Here is a 15,624-nt window from a genome sequence, read left to right on the forward strand (position 1 = left end):
TGTCTTGAGTGTGGCTCTAAGAGGCCAAGTGCTTAAGGTGAGATAAGGTGATGGCTGTGGGCAGGAGGGATTCAGGCTGTGCTTTGGGAGCTTTCATTTCATTCCAGGGCCCCCGAGAGAACACGAGCCCGTCCGGAATGCACGGCCCTCTCCCTCCGGTGCCGTGTTCTCCCTTATGAGAGGAGGGGATTGCAGAGGAAGAAGCAGGCTGCTCTGGGTTTCTCCGTGGACCCCGGGGCTCCGCCCGGTATCAGGTCCTGTGACGCCATGGTGTCATATACAATGTGCCGACAAAGGGGCCAGCAGCGGTGAGAACGTGCTGCGACTGAATTTTAATTATACGTGGTGAAGATTCCTTGCTAGTTCAGAGAAAGCCACTCTTCGGGTTTGCTTTCTTTTCGTGGAGGAGCATTTTATCCAATTAGAGAGAAATGATCAGAGAGGAAAGAGGTCAAGTACCTATCTCGATCTCACTGCAGACCTGCCATAGAAGAAGGTACTGATTAACCTAACCGAGAAGAGTGGTAATAGACTCTGCTCCAGCAGAGTAATATTTTTAAAATTCTTTATTATAAAAATGTTCTATGCTAACTAGAGAGAATTGTAAAGACCCCCACATGTAACCATATCCAGCTTCAACAATTATTAACTTACAGCCAATCTTATTTCATCTATACACTGCTCCCACACTCCCAGGTTATTTTGAAGCAATTCAGACAACATATTAGTTCATTCATAAGTATTTTTGAGTTTCATATAGAGTTATTATTAGCAGTATTATTAAAAGAGTTTACCTTTGATTAATATACTCCTATCCTACCACAGAATCCATATTTTGTTGCCTCAAAACTTGAAAAGTATATGAGGCTTCCATAGTATATCGAAAGTGTAAAACTTACATGGAAAGTGGGATTGTGTGAGCTAACTCCACCCCTGTGGTTAATCTAATCTGTACACAGTGGCACCCAAGGTGCAGGAACGCCCCTCCTTTGGTCACCTAGTAACTTTTCACTGGTCAACAAGAAGCTGAATAAACTATTATGTTGCAGGAAAGCGCTTGGCTAGCTGACTTGGATCATCTCCTAGATTTTAGAAGAAAAAAACCACAGCCAAGCTTGAATTTGCTAAATCTTTAGGCTTTGCTGTTAGGAAACATTCCACCTGTGGAGCATAAAATGGATACAGGAGACATAGGTTCAGGTAAACTAGGCCAAATATTGAAGCAGATTTGGAGACAAAACCTGATGCTAAAGCAGGCGCTCCTGGGTGAAGACCATTGTGAAGGGGCTGGCGGGGCCACTTGGATAGCCACAGTGGTCTTTCTGGGTCAAGAACTCAGTGGGGCCCTTCACCAACTCTTGGAACACACTGCAGGGACTCTGCGCTCCACCTGCCAGCAGCTGTATGTACTGCTTGACAAAGAGAATCATTGTACCTGGAGACAAGGCAAGTATTTCCTTTATTCTTTCTCTAAGAAGTATTGATTGCGTAGCCACTGTGAGAGCGCTAAGGAGCATACAAAAACCAGGATAGAGTCTCTGTCCACAAGGGACCAACAATTTAACATGGGAAATCAGTTAAGGCAATTGCACAATAATGCAAGGGACTTTGAGGCTAATTCCATTAGAGACATAAAAATGAAATGCGTTAAGTCTTCAGAAATAGGTGAGATTCCATTTTTAGCGTGGGGAATTTCACTAGCACAAATGCAGTATCTAACCTGAAGCCTAAGGAGTGAATTGGATTTATGCAGCCAGAAACTGGGGGCCTTAAAAGAGCATTCCAGTAGAGATGTTATTAGTAGGACCCAACACTTAGAAGTAGGAAAATATAGGCTTAGTGTGAGGCAGGACAAGCAGTTTTTTCATATTGGAGTATGATACTCTATTTTTAGACTTATTTGAACTTGAACGTGTTAATTGAAAAAACACTGGGAAGAATGGGGTGGGATAGGATATGAAATTAGACTCCCCCACACACACGAAGTGGGGTGCAGGTTCTTGGGAATAGGGCCAGTTATGGATGCGAAATACAGCATGGCAGGAAGAACATGGTATCTGATGTCTATGATCTCAGACAACAACAAGTTACTCTAGATAAGAAGATAGGTAGCATCATCAAATCTAACTCTACATAATGTAGTGTCAAGGCAAGCAGGCAGGTCTCATCAATCAGGAATCCAGATAACGTTAAGAAATTCAGTCTAGAGGGCAGATTGTGGACATGCGGGAAATCTGTCCAAAGGCAGCATGACCTAGAGACCATCAGCTGGATCTCATAGCCAGGAATGGAATCTCTGGAGAGAAATGAATGTGGTCCTAGGCAACACAAATGATCATTCATGGAAAATGATGATGACTCAGCTACCGGAATAGGAGTTCAAAATAAAGACAGGGTCTCAGATACAAGACAAAAAAACAAGTTGTCAGAACTGGAGCCCAATGATAAGGCTAGACTAGTTAAAGGATGATTTACTGATGATTTTGAAAACACTGAGCTATAGGGCCTTAAATTACATATTCCTGAGTTCAGAATTGAATTCTAAAGATTGCAGAGTTGCTAAGCCTGTAAGAAGCCATCAGGTGACCCCAGCTGTGAGGAGAGGAGGAATGAACAAATAGGAAAATAATAAGAAATGGGGATGGAGTGAGAGATTTTATCAGATCAGATCATGGTGAGGGTTTACACCAGAGCAAAGAGGCTTCACTTGGTTTATTAGTCCTTGAGTAGCCAGGTTCTAATCAGAGAATTGATATAATTAGAGCTATTCTTTGAAAGACTCATTTGAAAATTTCCAGTCATCACAAGTCCAGCAGGAGAAGTAGTATAAACCTAATCCAATCATAATAGCAAACAAAGTACCCAATAAAATACAGCATCTGCATCAGCAGAAATAATGTAGCTATGGTATGCCTGCTACCCAAGTCTCATCTGGAGAGCTCTGCTAAACTTTAGGTGAATAATTATATGTGGATCATTGATAAACTGTATAGTACATTCAAAGAAGAAAAACAATTCTCAGAATCATACCAAATGAGGAATGACTGAGGGAGATGTTGACTTCAGTTGAATGGCATCTTATGAAGGGGGGTCATGATACCTTTCTGCAAATATTCAAAGCATTTTCACAAGCAAGAGGGATTAGATTTAGTCTTTTCTACTATGTTAAAAAGCAATTTATCCCCAACTTCTAGATGTGTTAAAAGAATTACAGTTGTGCAAATGACTTCTTCAGAAGGGAGGTAGGCTTAAAAGCCTAGTAAGGGTCTTTGTAGATTTCTAGGGTAATTTCTCCATATTTCATTACATGTCAGTGGAGAAACATAATTTGGTTTAGTTTTGTATTTACTCTTTTTAATGTGTCTCTGTGTGTATGTGTGTGTAGAAATCATTGCATTCATAGATTGCCTTATGAAAAGAAGTGAATATTTGGGGAGCACTGCTACATTTCTAAAGAAAGAAGAAAAAGAGATGTGTAATTTATGCGGCATGCATGATGAATGCACTCCACTGCAGACAATGTCCGCCATTCAAGATATCAAAGCAACAGACATTGCTGCAAGAGGGGAACAAAATGTCATAGAAACAGCTACTGTTTCTCCCACAAATGGAGAGGAAAGTCATTACACAAACCAGGTCCAGTTAAAAAAAAATAAAATACATAGGAGTTCAGAACTAGTGGGAAAAGAAAACAATACATCATTGAAGGGAGATGTAACAGGGCAAGAAGAGTCACAGAACAAAATGTTCCCAGATAATGCAGAACATGAAGATGATAAACAAATAGAACACATGACTATTGAGAACATAAATGGCAACAGGGAAGAGACGCATGACATAATCCAGACAAGAGAAAGAGAAATTCAAGAGACCTCAGAAAGCCAAAGTGAAGAAATTACCACATCCTCAACAACATGTGATATCTCCAGTAAATATGTGAATAGTCCTCTTCCCAGTGATTCAGAGAGTCTAAAGCAAAAGAATAACATCATGGAAAAGGAGTAAGTAAATACAATGTGAGAGGTGCTTGTATATTCCTGCTTATATGTGTGTTTCTACTGGTATATAAAACAATATTTATACATGAATAAAACTTTATATCTACATTTCAGATCTCCAAAAGATATTACAAATCAATAATTCAGTTTAAATTATTCCCATAAAAATGTTTATGGCTGCTATTACTAATATTGTTTGTTTCTTATAGTTTCAGGAAAAATATTAAAGGTTTCTTTAAAGGAAGAAAGAATTGACTATATAAGAAAGTAGTTAAAATGAACAATTGTCAAGAACATGGACACTTTCCTAAATCACTACTCTTTAGATTATCATAAGAAAAAACTAGGAGACTGCAGAGTTCAAATATTAGAAGAGAATTTCCCAGCCTCAGATTTATTTTATTTATATCCTCAAATGAATTCTCACATTTATTTTATTTATAAATCATCATAAATTCTTAACCCGTGTCTGTAGAACTCTGGGAGGGCTCATGGATAAGCTTCGGGAGGTTCTTAAAATTGAATGTATATTTTCACACCTATTTTATCTCCTTGGAGATGGTCCAGAGCTTTCACCAGATTCTCAAAGAGCCCATGACTTTGAAAAAATATGTTGAAATTGACTGATCTATTTTGTGAATTATCTCCCCTATACAAGGGGATAATAATCCATAATTGTCCAAATAAAATAAAATATTCACAAGCCATATTTTCACAGTAAAATTAAGACCCTTAGAAGGTAATGGGGAATAATAATAAAAAAAAAATCATTGGCTTGGGAGACAGACAGACTTAAATTTATCTCCTGTTTTATTACTTACTAGTTCTGTGACCCTGGGCAACTTGTTTCATTTCTTAGCCCCATTTCCTTATTTATAGAAATTATTGCTGGGATTATTTGGTAAGGTCAAATGAGAAAATCACCTAAAGGGCCTAGTACCTTGTTGCTTGGAAGATGTTCACTCTCAGCTAAATATTAGTATGTTGATTTATTTCACCCCCAACAACCCTCACTTTCTCCACCTCCCACACACTACCAAACTTCACTTATCCCGTGTCTGCTCTTTCAGAATACAATACCATTTCCAGGACAACACCATGAATGAGTCTATGATCTCAGGCAAGTCATTTTGCTCACTTTGACCTTAGTTGTCTCATCTATAAAATGAAGAGGTTGAGCTGGTTTAGCTGTAAGGTTCCCTAAATGTCTAAAAATCTTATGAACTCTATAGATGTCACAGGAGTAATATTTAACCCGTGAAAGACCCCCCTGGTTTGAAAGGCTTACTGCCCCTGCAAAACAACTATTAAAGTAGTCAATATGCGGTTGCCCGTTTCACTTGAGAAAAACATTAACACTTCATATCCTCACATTCAGAAATGACTCAAAGTATCAACTAATGAGTCATTGCTGAACCACTCCCTCTAACACCTCATTTAGGTGTTTCCTAGTTAGTGATTTCCTCTTTGTGTCATGCAAACCAATTTTGCTTGGCTTGCATGTTTCAGAAGATGACTACTCATTTCAATTCCTCAGACTAGGAAGCCATCATGCCACAAGAAAGATGAGAGTCATAAACAAAACCTAGCTCACAATCTGTTGTGATTCCTCCCTGGAGAGCGTTTTGAAAAAAGCCTATCTCTTCCAGGGTAGTTGTCTTAGTGTATACAAAGGGAAACAACACTAGAATAAACCAATGTGATTATTTTAGTGGCTGTACTAGATCTATTTGATTAGGTCTAGGGGAAATGGAAGCATTTACAGGGCCCCTTGCCCTACTTCCTCTGTCAGTCTTTTGCAAGAAGAGTGTATTGAGTTGGGTTTCCAGGGCACAAAAGAGAGTCGTTTTTGAAGTTATACAAGACTGGATCTGTAGTATCCCCCCAGCCTGAGAGCAAGAGACCAAGAGAGTGAGAGTAAGACCAAAAGGAAGGAAGGAAGGGAGAGAGGGAGGGAGGGAGGGAGGGAGGAAGGAGGAAAGGAGGGAGGAAGGAAGGACAGAAGAAATTGAGGGGAAACATATATAATGCAAAAGACGTAAACACACGTTCTACTGACTGCAATTTGTGGCTTTTATTTGGATCCAGATAAAAGAAACTAATTAAAAACAACAATGGGAAATTTGAACACTGTCTATTTTATGATATTAAAGATTTAAATTAATTTATGAATAAAGTAATGCTATGATGATTAAAAAAATACTGAATCATTGTATCCTATATTAAACAATGTATCTAATTTTCTGAAATACCATTATCACCATGATCAGAGAAGACTCAAACAGACCCATGTGCTGGATAATTTTCTATTCCTTCTAACTTTATGGGTTCAGAATTGTAAATATAAATAAATAACCCTCTCTGAAATTTCAACATATTTTCTAGATTTCTGTGTTAAAGGGCACTATAACATTCAATTTACTAACTGAAAAATAGTTAAAAGCTGATTATTCTAGAACTTGATATTAATGCTGCATTTTATAAAGATCCTCATTTCTCTTTGACATTGTTTATATTTCAATCATTTCACTGGTATGAAATGAGAAATAGCAAGAAGAGGGGAAATGCAAGCTGGTAGTTGTAATATAGAGAGCTAACATTTATTGAACACTCATTTATTTTAACCCACTACTATAAGAAGTTGAAATATTTAATCTCATTCAACCCTCACATTATTGTGGATCTGGTATTCGTTTCAGTTTGTAATGGATAAAGAAACCAGTGTTTTGGAATGATTTGAGGAAGTATGATACTATATTAGAAAGTTTGGGCTTTTGTGTTAAAGATAGATGGGCTCATTTATTGATTCTACAACTTACCATCTGTGTGATCCTCAGCAAGTTAAAATTTCTAAACTTCAGTTTCTTTATCTGTAAAATAGTAATTACAGTAGTACCTGCCCATGGGTGAGTAGTACTTCATATCCATGGTGTGAGGATTTGAATGAAATAATGTATAGCCTAAAACCTGGTACATAGAAAGAGCTAAAATATTAGCTATTTTAAAATAATAGTTGATGTTAAAGGTCAAACAAATAGTAAGTGACTGATCTCAAAATTGAATTCAAATCTATAAGACTCTAAAATCTTAGGCAAAGGTGATGGTACAAAAAGCAAGAGTAAAACCAATTGTCAAAATCAGTTTTTGGATTGATTCTTTGAGGACTGTAAATATTCTGTTTCTATTTACTTTGATTAAACATACATTCACAGTACTTTTGTACCTTTCTCTATTTTTCTTAAAAATGTAATAAACAATTCCACTACCATATCTATACCTTTCCTCAAAATTTAGAAGACTATTCAGGCACTAGTACTTGGTTTATCAAGAAGCTTCAGCAATCTTCAGATTTATATTTGAAGTGAACAAAACAGGAATGAATCATCTGCTTAAATAATAATAGTAATAACAATAGTAACAATAGCTTAATATATATAGTATTTTGTATGTGCCAGGCACAGCTTTTTAATTACTTACTGTATAATAGTTCATTTAATTCTCATTCTTCCTATGAGATAGGTATTATTTTATCACTATTTTACAGTTGAGGAAACTGAGGCATAGAGAGGTTAAGTATCTTGCCCAAGGTCACAGAGTTACTAAGTGGGAGAGCAGGGATTCATACCATGACAACGTGGCTCTAGAGCTTGTGCTCTTACGCATTTCACTATACAGTCTATCAATCAAATATCTGAAAAAATGATGTCCTTTTTTCCCCTGCAGGTATTTTGATGTGCTGAGTGATGATACTCTCACCCAAGTGTCTTGTTATATTACAGCACCATCCTATGTTCTACAACATCTAGAATGCCGGATAATTAATAACATGAGTTCTTTAATAGTGAGTGATAATGAAGAATTGGTCAGCAATGTTATCACTGTAGAGTGCTCAGATATGGAAAAGAGAATTCCATTTCCAATATGCATTGCAATTCCATTTACTGCACGTTACAGGGGAAATTACAGAGACATCATGGTGAAAGTGTCTGATGTAGACCTTCAAGCAAGTTACCTGACTCCAAATTCACTGGAAGGAATGAGAGGAAGTTACAAGGTTGGTAAATCCTTGACTACACCTACATTTGCTGTTTGACTTCTCTTCTATTACTCAGACTACCAGATCATAGTGCAGATACAATTACTCCATTGGTATAAAATGGAAGGGTTGATAAGATTTATGCCAGTGAATTCATGTGTTTTATTGTTTTGTTTTGTTTTGTTTTGCTATCCATAAAGATAAAAGAGCAGAGCTTATTGGTCAAATTTGGGAGTGAAGAACTTGAGTCTAGGACCCAGCAAGTGTCATATTTTTGCCTGGGAAGCAAAGCCAACATCATGGTTTAATTAGCTTCACACCTTAGACTAGCTTTAGACTAACATTTCTAATGGGATGGACCTCTGTCTAAATTTAAGAATTCTAGAATCCCCAGATGACACTAGCTTTATTTTTATCATTCGTGGGTTAGGAAAATATGTAAAAACTAAACAATTTGTGTGTGTGTGTGTATGTGTATGCCTTGAGATAGTTATTAAGTCTAGTTATTAGTCTGTACATGGAAAAGAGTATATGTGGTAGTTAGGATGTGGGTTGTCGCGGAAGATTGGCTGGGTCTGAAGTTTGGTTCCTACACTTTCCTGCTATGTGAACTTGAGTAAATTATGTAACCTTGATATGACTCAATTTTTTTCATCTAAAAAATGAATACAATAATAGTGTCTACCTGATAGGGTAATAAGGATTAAATGAGAAAATACACTTAAGAAGATAAAAGGAAGTCTATAAACACATGTTAGTAGTTAATAAATTATTGTTTTCATGGTAGACTTTCTTATAATAACTCTGAAGCCATCTATCGTGACAAATTCATATGTTTTGAAGAAAGAATATATACATAATTATTAAACTTAGCATAGAGTTGATGGGAGTTAAAGTTTAAGGTTCTTCTGTGGATCACTGAACTTATTTTTAAATAATTAAAATATTTGTCTTTTCAGCTTCATAAAAGTTATCATTATTTGAAGAAGAGGGCAGGGAATAAATGTAAAAAAAAAAGCCACACATGCAAACAATTCTTTTTAATTTATCTCTTCTGATTTGGGTCTTTTCTGAGTTACAAACAAAGTTATACAGTTGAATATGCAAACTAAGCCTGTTCTAATTATTTACACCAATTCATGCAACTAAGACATTTTATATTTAGTCTAGGAAGTCTGTAAGTATAATAGTCTAGTTATCATTGCCCTTACGTGTGGCTTTTTAATCTTGACCCATCTGTGTGACTATCATAATGAAAACAAAAAACAGTTCATAGCACATGTGCTTTTCACCAAATGGGCATGCAAGATGATTAGTAAATAGAAAATGCAAAAGAAAAAAATAAGAGAGCCATTGTCTACTGAAAAAAAAAAAAAAGCATATACTTTTCTTTTATAGTTTTCTAATGGTTGTTATCCCTATATTTAGATCAAGAAAATTTAAACTCTAGGTTCCTTCCAAATTTTTATGTGGTTCATACAACATTTAAGAATTCTAATTCTGGAGTCAGATAAACCATCATCAGAGTTCTGCTCTTGACACACCCCTGCTTAAAAACCCTTCCATTTCCCCAGAACCTACCAAATGTACTCCAACTGCATGGCAACCATAATGAGTTCCCAAAAAACCTTTCTTTCTTACCTCTCACCATTTTCCCTCCGGCCAATTAAGAACATCCATCATGCCCTGAATTTTCCCAACAATGGATTCATGACATGATATTGTGAAATCTCTTCCTTAGTCAGTTTTCAAATGATAGATTATTTTCCATTGTTACTGTCCCTGAAATGTTTGTGTGTGTGTCTGCATGATTATCCTCTCATGCCTGAGTGGAGCCCAGCTGGTGTTTAGGGAAGCATGAATAGACCAGATTACTTCTAAGTCTTCCTCTTCATTTTAAGCTTTGGTGATTATATGAGTAGATAATTTTGTTTTCATTTATGTACTCAATTCCTTTTTATGTGATAAAAAAGCTTGAACATGTCCCTGCATATATGCATTCCAAATTTAAATGTCACTATATAAAAAAGAAACACAAATGTGTCTCTTTGCAATCATCTGTTCCCCCTGCATGGAAGAGAGAAATAGAGAAAATGACAGAGAAAATTACTTTATCAAGAGACTGTGAATTGTCAGCAGGAAGAATTTGCTGATAGTACAGGTGCTGTAGGATTTGTGTAAACTACCCAAATGATGAAATTTTTCAGTCCTTGGAATTCCTAAAACATTGTTAAATCTTCTGGATAAAGGCCAATATTTAAAGTCCAAGTCCATTCTGGTAAAGGAGGATAGGATTCCAAATATAATTAATATTTGTGAAAACACTAAATGTGATTGCCCATTATCCATTTACCTTTTGGGGGGAATACTTTAAATTTAAAAATACATTTATTTCTCCCTTTTCTATCGTGTAGTTCAAATTTGAGAAACTCCTAATATCTACTTCTACTTCATCTCATGAAAGGACCATCCATTTGGGGTTAATGAAGTAATTCTCAATTGTGGGAGATTACAGGGACAGCATATAGTTGTTGTTGTTGTTGTTTTTTCCCACAGCCAGAGAATATGTACAGCATGTACTTCCAGAGCAATGCACTATTAATGTCCTTTAATGTCATTGTCTTAATGTCCTTAAATCCACACAGGTGACCTGTGCTGAAGTGAAAGTTTATAAGTTGGGTATCTTTTCTGTTGTGTCTTGTTTAAAGAAAGAGTCCTTTACAGTAACAAAGAAAGGTCTTACTCTTAAGCCAAGCATGGATTCTCGAATATCCTTAAATTACCCTCCGGGAGTTTTCAGCTCACCAGTGCTTGTACAATTAAAGGTAAATATTAAAAACCGGTGAGTTTCTTCTCCTAGATTTTGTGGGTCATCAAACATCATCCAAAAAGGATGGAGAAGATACAAATATTTAATATAACAGTAAATGAATTCTTATACTTTTAATGACCTAACTTACAGTGTCATCATTGATATAGTGATGATTTAGAGCATATTAAAGCTCATTCCAAAATAAATCCCTGCCTTATTTTAAAGATTTTTCTAGCTAATTTTTTGTGTTGTTTTATTTATATTTGTTGACAAAAACAAATGTTGAGTATCTATGATAGAATTAATGCCAGACATTGGGACTTCCGTATGATTCAAGATTTCCACCTGAGAGGATGGTTAAAAGAGAGGTTAATCAATTAAAATACTTATGATTGTAAATATTTGGTTATATTTAATTATTAAACAGTCCTTTTCTGGGATGAGAATTTAATACATACAAACATTATTTACAAGGTGTACAATGACGTATCAATATACATTTTAGAAGACATATTTCCTCAATATTTCCTTCTAGCCTAACTCTCCCTCATGCTCTCCTAATTTCTCCCAGTTGTTACCATAAGTGGTAAGCAAAGAAGAAAAGTTAGGAAGAAATCATATTATACACAATTTATTCATGAATATTTTCCATAAACTTTGAAATTTTGGAATCATGCTAGCTATTTTTATCAGCCATTCTTATGTGAGAGGAAACAGATAAATATAGTCTTGTTTTTCTAGTTTCTGAAGATCACTTGATCTAACAATAGTTCTAATTAGAAATTATATAAAATGTCTATTTTGTTTTCTAGGTCATTTTTTTGCCTGCAATTAAGAGTGTTTCTCAGTTATTTATAACATAGAGCAAGGAACCTAGATTTCAGAAAGACTTTGTAAAAAGAAGACCAAATCCTGTGATCTTTTATAAATTAATATAGTGTAGATTCCAACCAACAATGTAGAGAAAAATGTATAAAACTATATTCTATTAAATTTTCAGGAAATTGACTTAGAAATGTGCTGATACTTTGTATCTTCTGCTATTAAAATATAGGAATATATATCTATTTTTTCTTTGTATAGGTCCAACCAATTGACCCATCTCTGGTGGCATATTTAAAAACTCAGCAAGATACTTCCTACTCAGTACTATCCACAAGCCCTCTGATTCATGTTCAGCACCCATCAACACATCTTTTCCAGAAGCCAATCACTGTATTCCTGCCTTGTTCTCCACACCCTGATAAAAAAAATCTTGGGTCTGAGATAGATCATAAAAGAACAGCTAGTGCCACAACAAACAGAATCATACCTTTATACCTCAACTGGTGAGTTAGACCCTAATGTCTCTAGTTGACTTGATGGTAAACAAAGAAACTTAAATGATTAAAAGTGTAATCAGATGTATTTAAATATCAGTATTGAAATATGATGAAATATTTTTAATATGGAAATAAAATACTGTGGATCCAGAAGGGTAATGATTTTAGCTGTAACGGGTCCACAAGTATGCTATGTGAAAAGATTGACACAAAAGAGATAAAATTAATCCTTGTTTTCAAAAAATTTATGATATGATTACACACAAAGATGTGATATGATGATTGTAATTTCTATGTTTAAGAGCGTTCCATTGATGTGGGAAAATATTAACCTGATCTTTTAAAAAATAAATTAAATTTGAGTCTATATTTGTCATATAGGCAGTTTCCTTTCTCTCCTAATTTTTATAATTAAAAAAGATCCCCACAAATAAGACTAATATACATATTGAGTTACCAGCCAGAAATGAAATCAGAAATGAAATGCTAACAACAAATAGGATACACTGAATAATAGTAACCCTGATCTTATTTTCTGTCTTTTCATTTAATACTTACTTTTTTTTCCTAATAAGAAAGGTAGAAGGGAACCTTTCTATTCTTTGGTTCTGAAGGGAAATTTCTTTTCTTTGAAAAAACATCAGAGGGAGAAACAAGTTCAGAAAGAAATAAAAACTATTATTAATCGAGAAGTTACTATTTGCCAGGTTCCTTATGTACAATCTCCCCACCACCCTACCTTCAGTTTATCAGTGAGAAGTCTGAAACTCAATGAGATTAAGAACTTGTACAGTTATCCCCAGGTTCCACATCTGAGGGTTCAACCTACTGTGGGTTGATAATATTTTTTTAAAATTCTAGCAAGTTCCTGAAAGCAAAACTTGAATTTGCCATGCACTGGCAACTATTTATATACCATTTACATTGTATTAAGTATTGTAAGTAATCTTGAGATGATTAAAGTATATGGGAAGATGTGTGTAGGTTATATGCAAAGACTACACCATTTTACATAAGAGACTTGAGCATCCACAGATTTTGGTACCTCTGGAGGTCCTAGAATCAATCTTTTGCATCTGGATACCAAGGAAGGACTGTACGTGAGAAGTGTGCAAGCTTGGTCTGGACTCAACATAACCCTATTCCTAATCATGACTCTACGTAGCCATCATCTATTTAGTTTGAGGCTGCAAGACTAGAAATCGAGAAGTGGATTATTTGCTCTTTACCACTGTTTCTAATTTAGGAAACTGACAATAGTAGAACATTGGGTTGTGGCTAGGAGATGAAGTTAAACTTTCCCTAGTATTAGGTAAGTGAGGGAGAACATAGAAATAGAGGCACGATCCATTTGTACCTGCTTTTGCTACTTGGGATATATATATATCTCCCAATTGGCACTGAGTTAATCCATGTTCCTGTATATCATGGTAAGGTAAGATTTAAAACCAGAAATATCCTGGAGCTTCCTATTTAAATGTATTAGTCTAACAGATTAAGACATTCTCTTTCAAAAGCCCCTAAAATATATAGACATATGTACTTCATATACATATACATTTTATATGTATAAATACATATATATATTAAAGATGAGAGCTTTACTCTAAAAATTGATTCTGACTGGTAACCTATTGCTAGAATCTAGTATTTCTACTGTCTATAGAGTAGATTGCAAAGGATTAATAAAAATAATTTGTACCTGACATGTACTTTACATCATAAAACAAAGCAGCTCTATTTGACAGAAAGATAATAGAAAACCAATTTGCCTGCCCCTGATTGTTGATCCCATAGTCTATATATACCAATGAGAATAAAAATGTATCCCTGTAATACACAGATATCATTTGTGGAAGTGACTAGATCAGTGTTTCTTTGCCTCTCCTTTGCTGTATTTCCATATCCCTCAGAAACAACAGGGCAGAATGTGGAGAGAAATTAGAGGCAGTGTATTGCATTGTCAAAAATGAAATTGCCAAAAGTATAGGGATAATGGTAGCGGTGATAAGATCCCTAAAAGATATGCATGCTGAGTGTGGCACATTTTCATACACTTAGTTGACTCAAAGCATTGGAAATCCAGTCAGCACAGATAGGAGAAGGTTACACCTTCGTCCAGAGAAATTATACTCAGTAAAAATGACTATACACTGAAAATTGGTTTAGAAATTATGCACATGGATCTGCCCTCTAGATCTAAGAAAGAGATCCAAACAGCGACCAAATTGAAAGTGGGCAGAAAAATATTCATTCAAGGATAAGAAAAAACCCAAGTCCTCCATGATGTCTTAAGGAAAAAAAAATCAATACCAATCAGTACCAAGACTTCAAAAGAAGAACAAAAATAACAAAAAACAAACTATAGAAATAAGGAAAGAGAATATCACCCTGACCTTTCACAGTAATTTGAATAATGAGAATTACAGTTACCTGGAGGATTTTATAGAAATCTATTTTGTAAGTTTAAGTAGTATTCAATAAGCAAAATTTCTAAGAAACAGAAAGCCATCAGGATAGACCAGGAAAAGAATGAAGAACAACAGGATGAGATACAAAGATAAAAAGCTCAGATGAAAAGTCACCAAGGTATGATAAGGACTCATCTGAAGTGATGTAACCTAATAATTATAAGTACCATTGAAAGAGACCAAAACAATCATACAAGAAGCAACAATCAAAGGCATGGAAATGTGATTTTCTGATGTTGATTAAAACCTTGAGTTAGAAAGTGTTGATTTCAAAATTTACAAAAAACCCCCTATACTTAGATAAAACATGGCAAATTGAAATGTACATTTAAATAAAACGTAATTCTATAGGCATCCATTCAGCACAAACAGATTAAGAAGGAATAAAATCAGTCTAGCCCTAGGCTCATTCTTTGCAGCATGAAATATCAAGGAAAAATGGACTAAAGCCATCAAAGATTTGAAGGGAAGATGTTGTGGAATTAGGGTTTTCACCTAACAAACAAGTTTTTTTTGTTTTGTAATACAAGGGCTCACGAAATGTACTACTCACTGGTTCTTAACAAAATAAATAAATAGATAAAATTAATGAGCTAAGGATAAAATAAAATTTAAGAGATCAAGAATAGGAGAGTAATTCTTATTTTCAAATATCTGGTATTGAATATCAATAATATAAAAGCAAAAGAAAAAGTAAAAATTCATATGGCAAAGTGGCAACAGAAAGAAAACAAGAAAACAGCATGGTGACATTAAAGAGAAAATATCATATAAATAAAATCATCAGTTATATTAAATAAATATAAATGGGTTAAACATAATTTATTCTGTTGTCCACCTTAATCTTAAATATTTTTTAATACTTTATATGCTGTATTTGCAGAGGTTTCCTTAGATTTATTATATATTTTACCAATTTTACTGTCAATTGTTTAAGCTGTTCATTTTATTAATTAAAATTCTCATTTCTAAAAGGCTATTGCTA

The 15,624-nt window shown here is 34.9% G+C and overlaps 1 protein-coding gene across 1 annotated transcript in view; it reads left to right on the forward strand.

Moving 5' to 3' along the window:
- Window positions 1-1,175: 1,175 nt before the first annotated feature.
- The window catches only part of DTHD1 (death domain containing 1), a 71,421-nt gene continuing 56,972 nt past the window's right edge, over window positions 1,176-15,624 (forward strand). Inside the window, exons 1-5 of the mRNA XM_061191001.1 lie at window positions 1,176-1,446; window positions 3,386-4,001; window positions 7,722-8,052; window positions 10,680-10,859; window positions 11,930-12,174. Of these exons, the coding sequence (XP_061046984.1) occupies window positions 1,176-1,446; window positions 3,386-4,001; window positions 7,722-8,052; window positions 10,680-10,859; window positions 11,930-12,174 (1,643 nt within the window). The remainder of the gene's footprint in view (window positions 1,447-3,385; window positions 4,002-7,721; window positions 8,053-10,679; window positions 10,860-11,929; window positions 12,175-15,624) is intronic.

This window comes from Eubalaena glacialis, chromosome 5 (assembly GCF_028564815.1).
Source record: "Eubalaena glacialis isolate mEubGla1 chromosome 5, mEubGla1.1.hap2.+ XY, whole genome shotgun sequence".
Classification (NCBI taxonomy): domain Eukaryota; kingdom Metazoa; phylum Chordata; class Mammalia; order Artiodactyla; family Balaenidae; genus Eubalaena; species Eubalaena glacialis.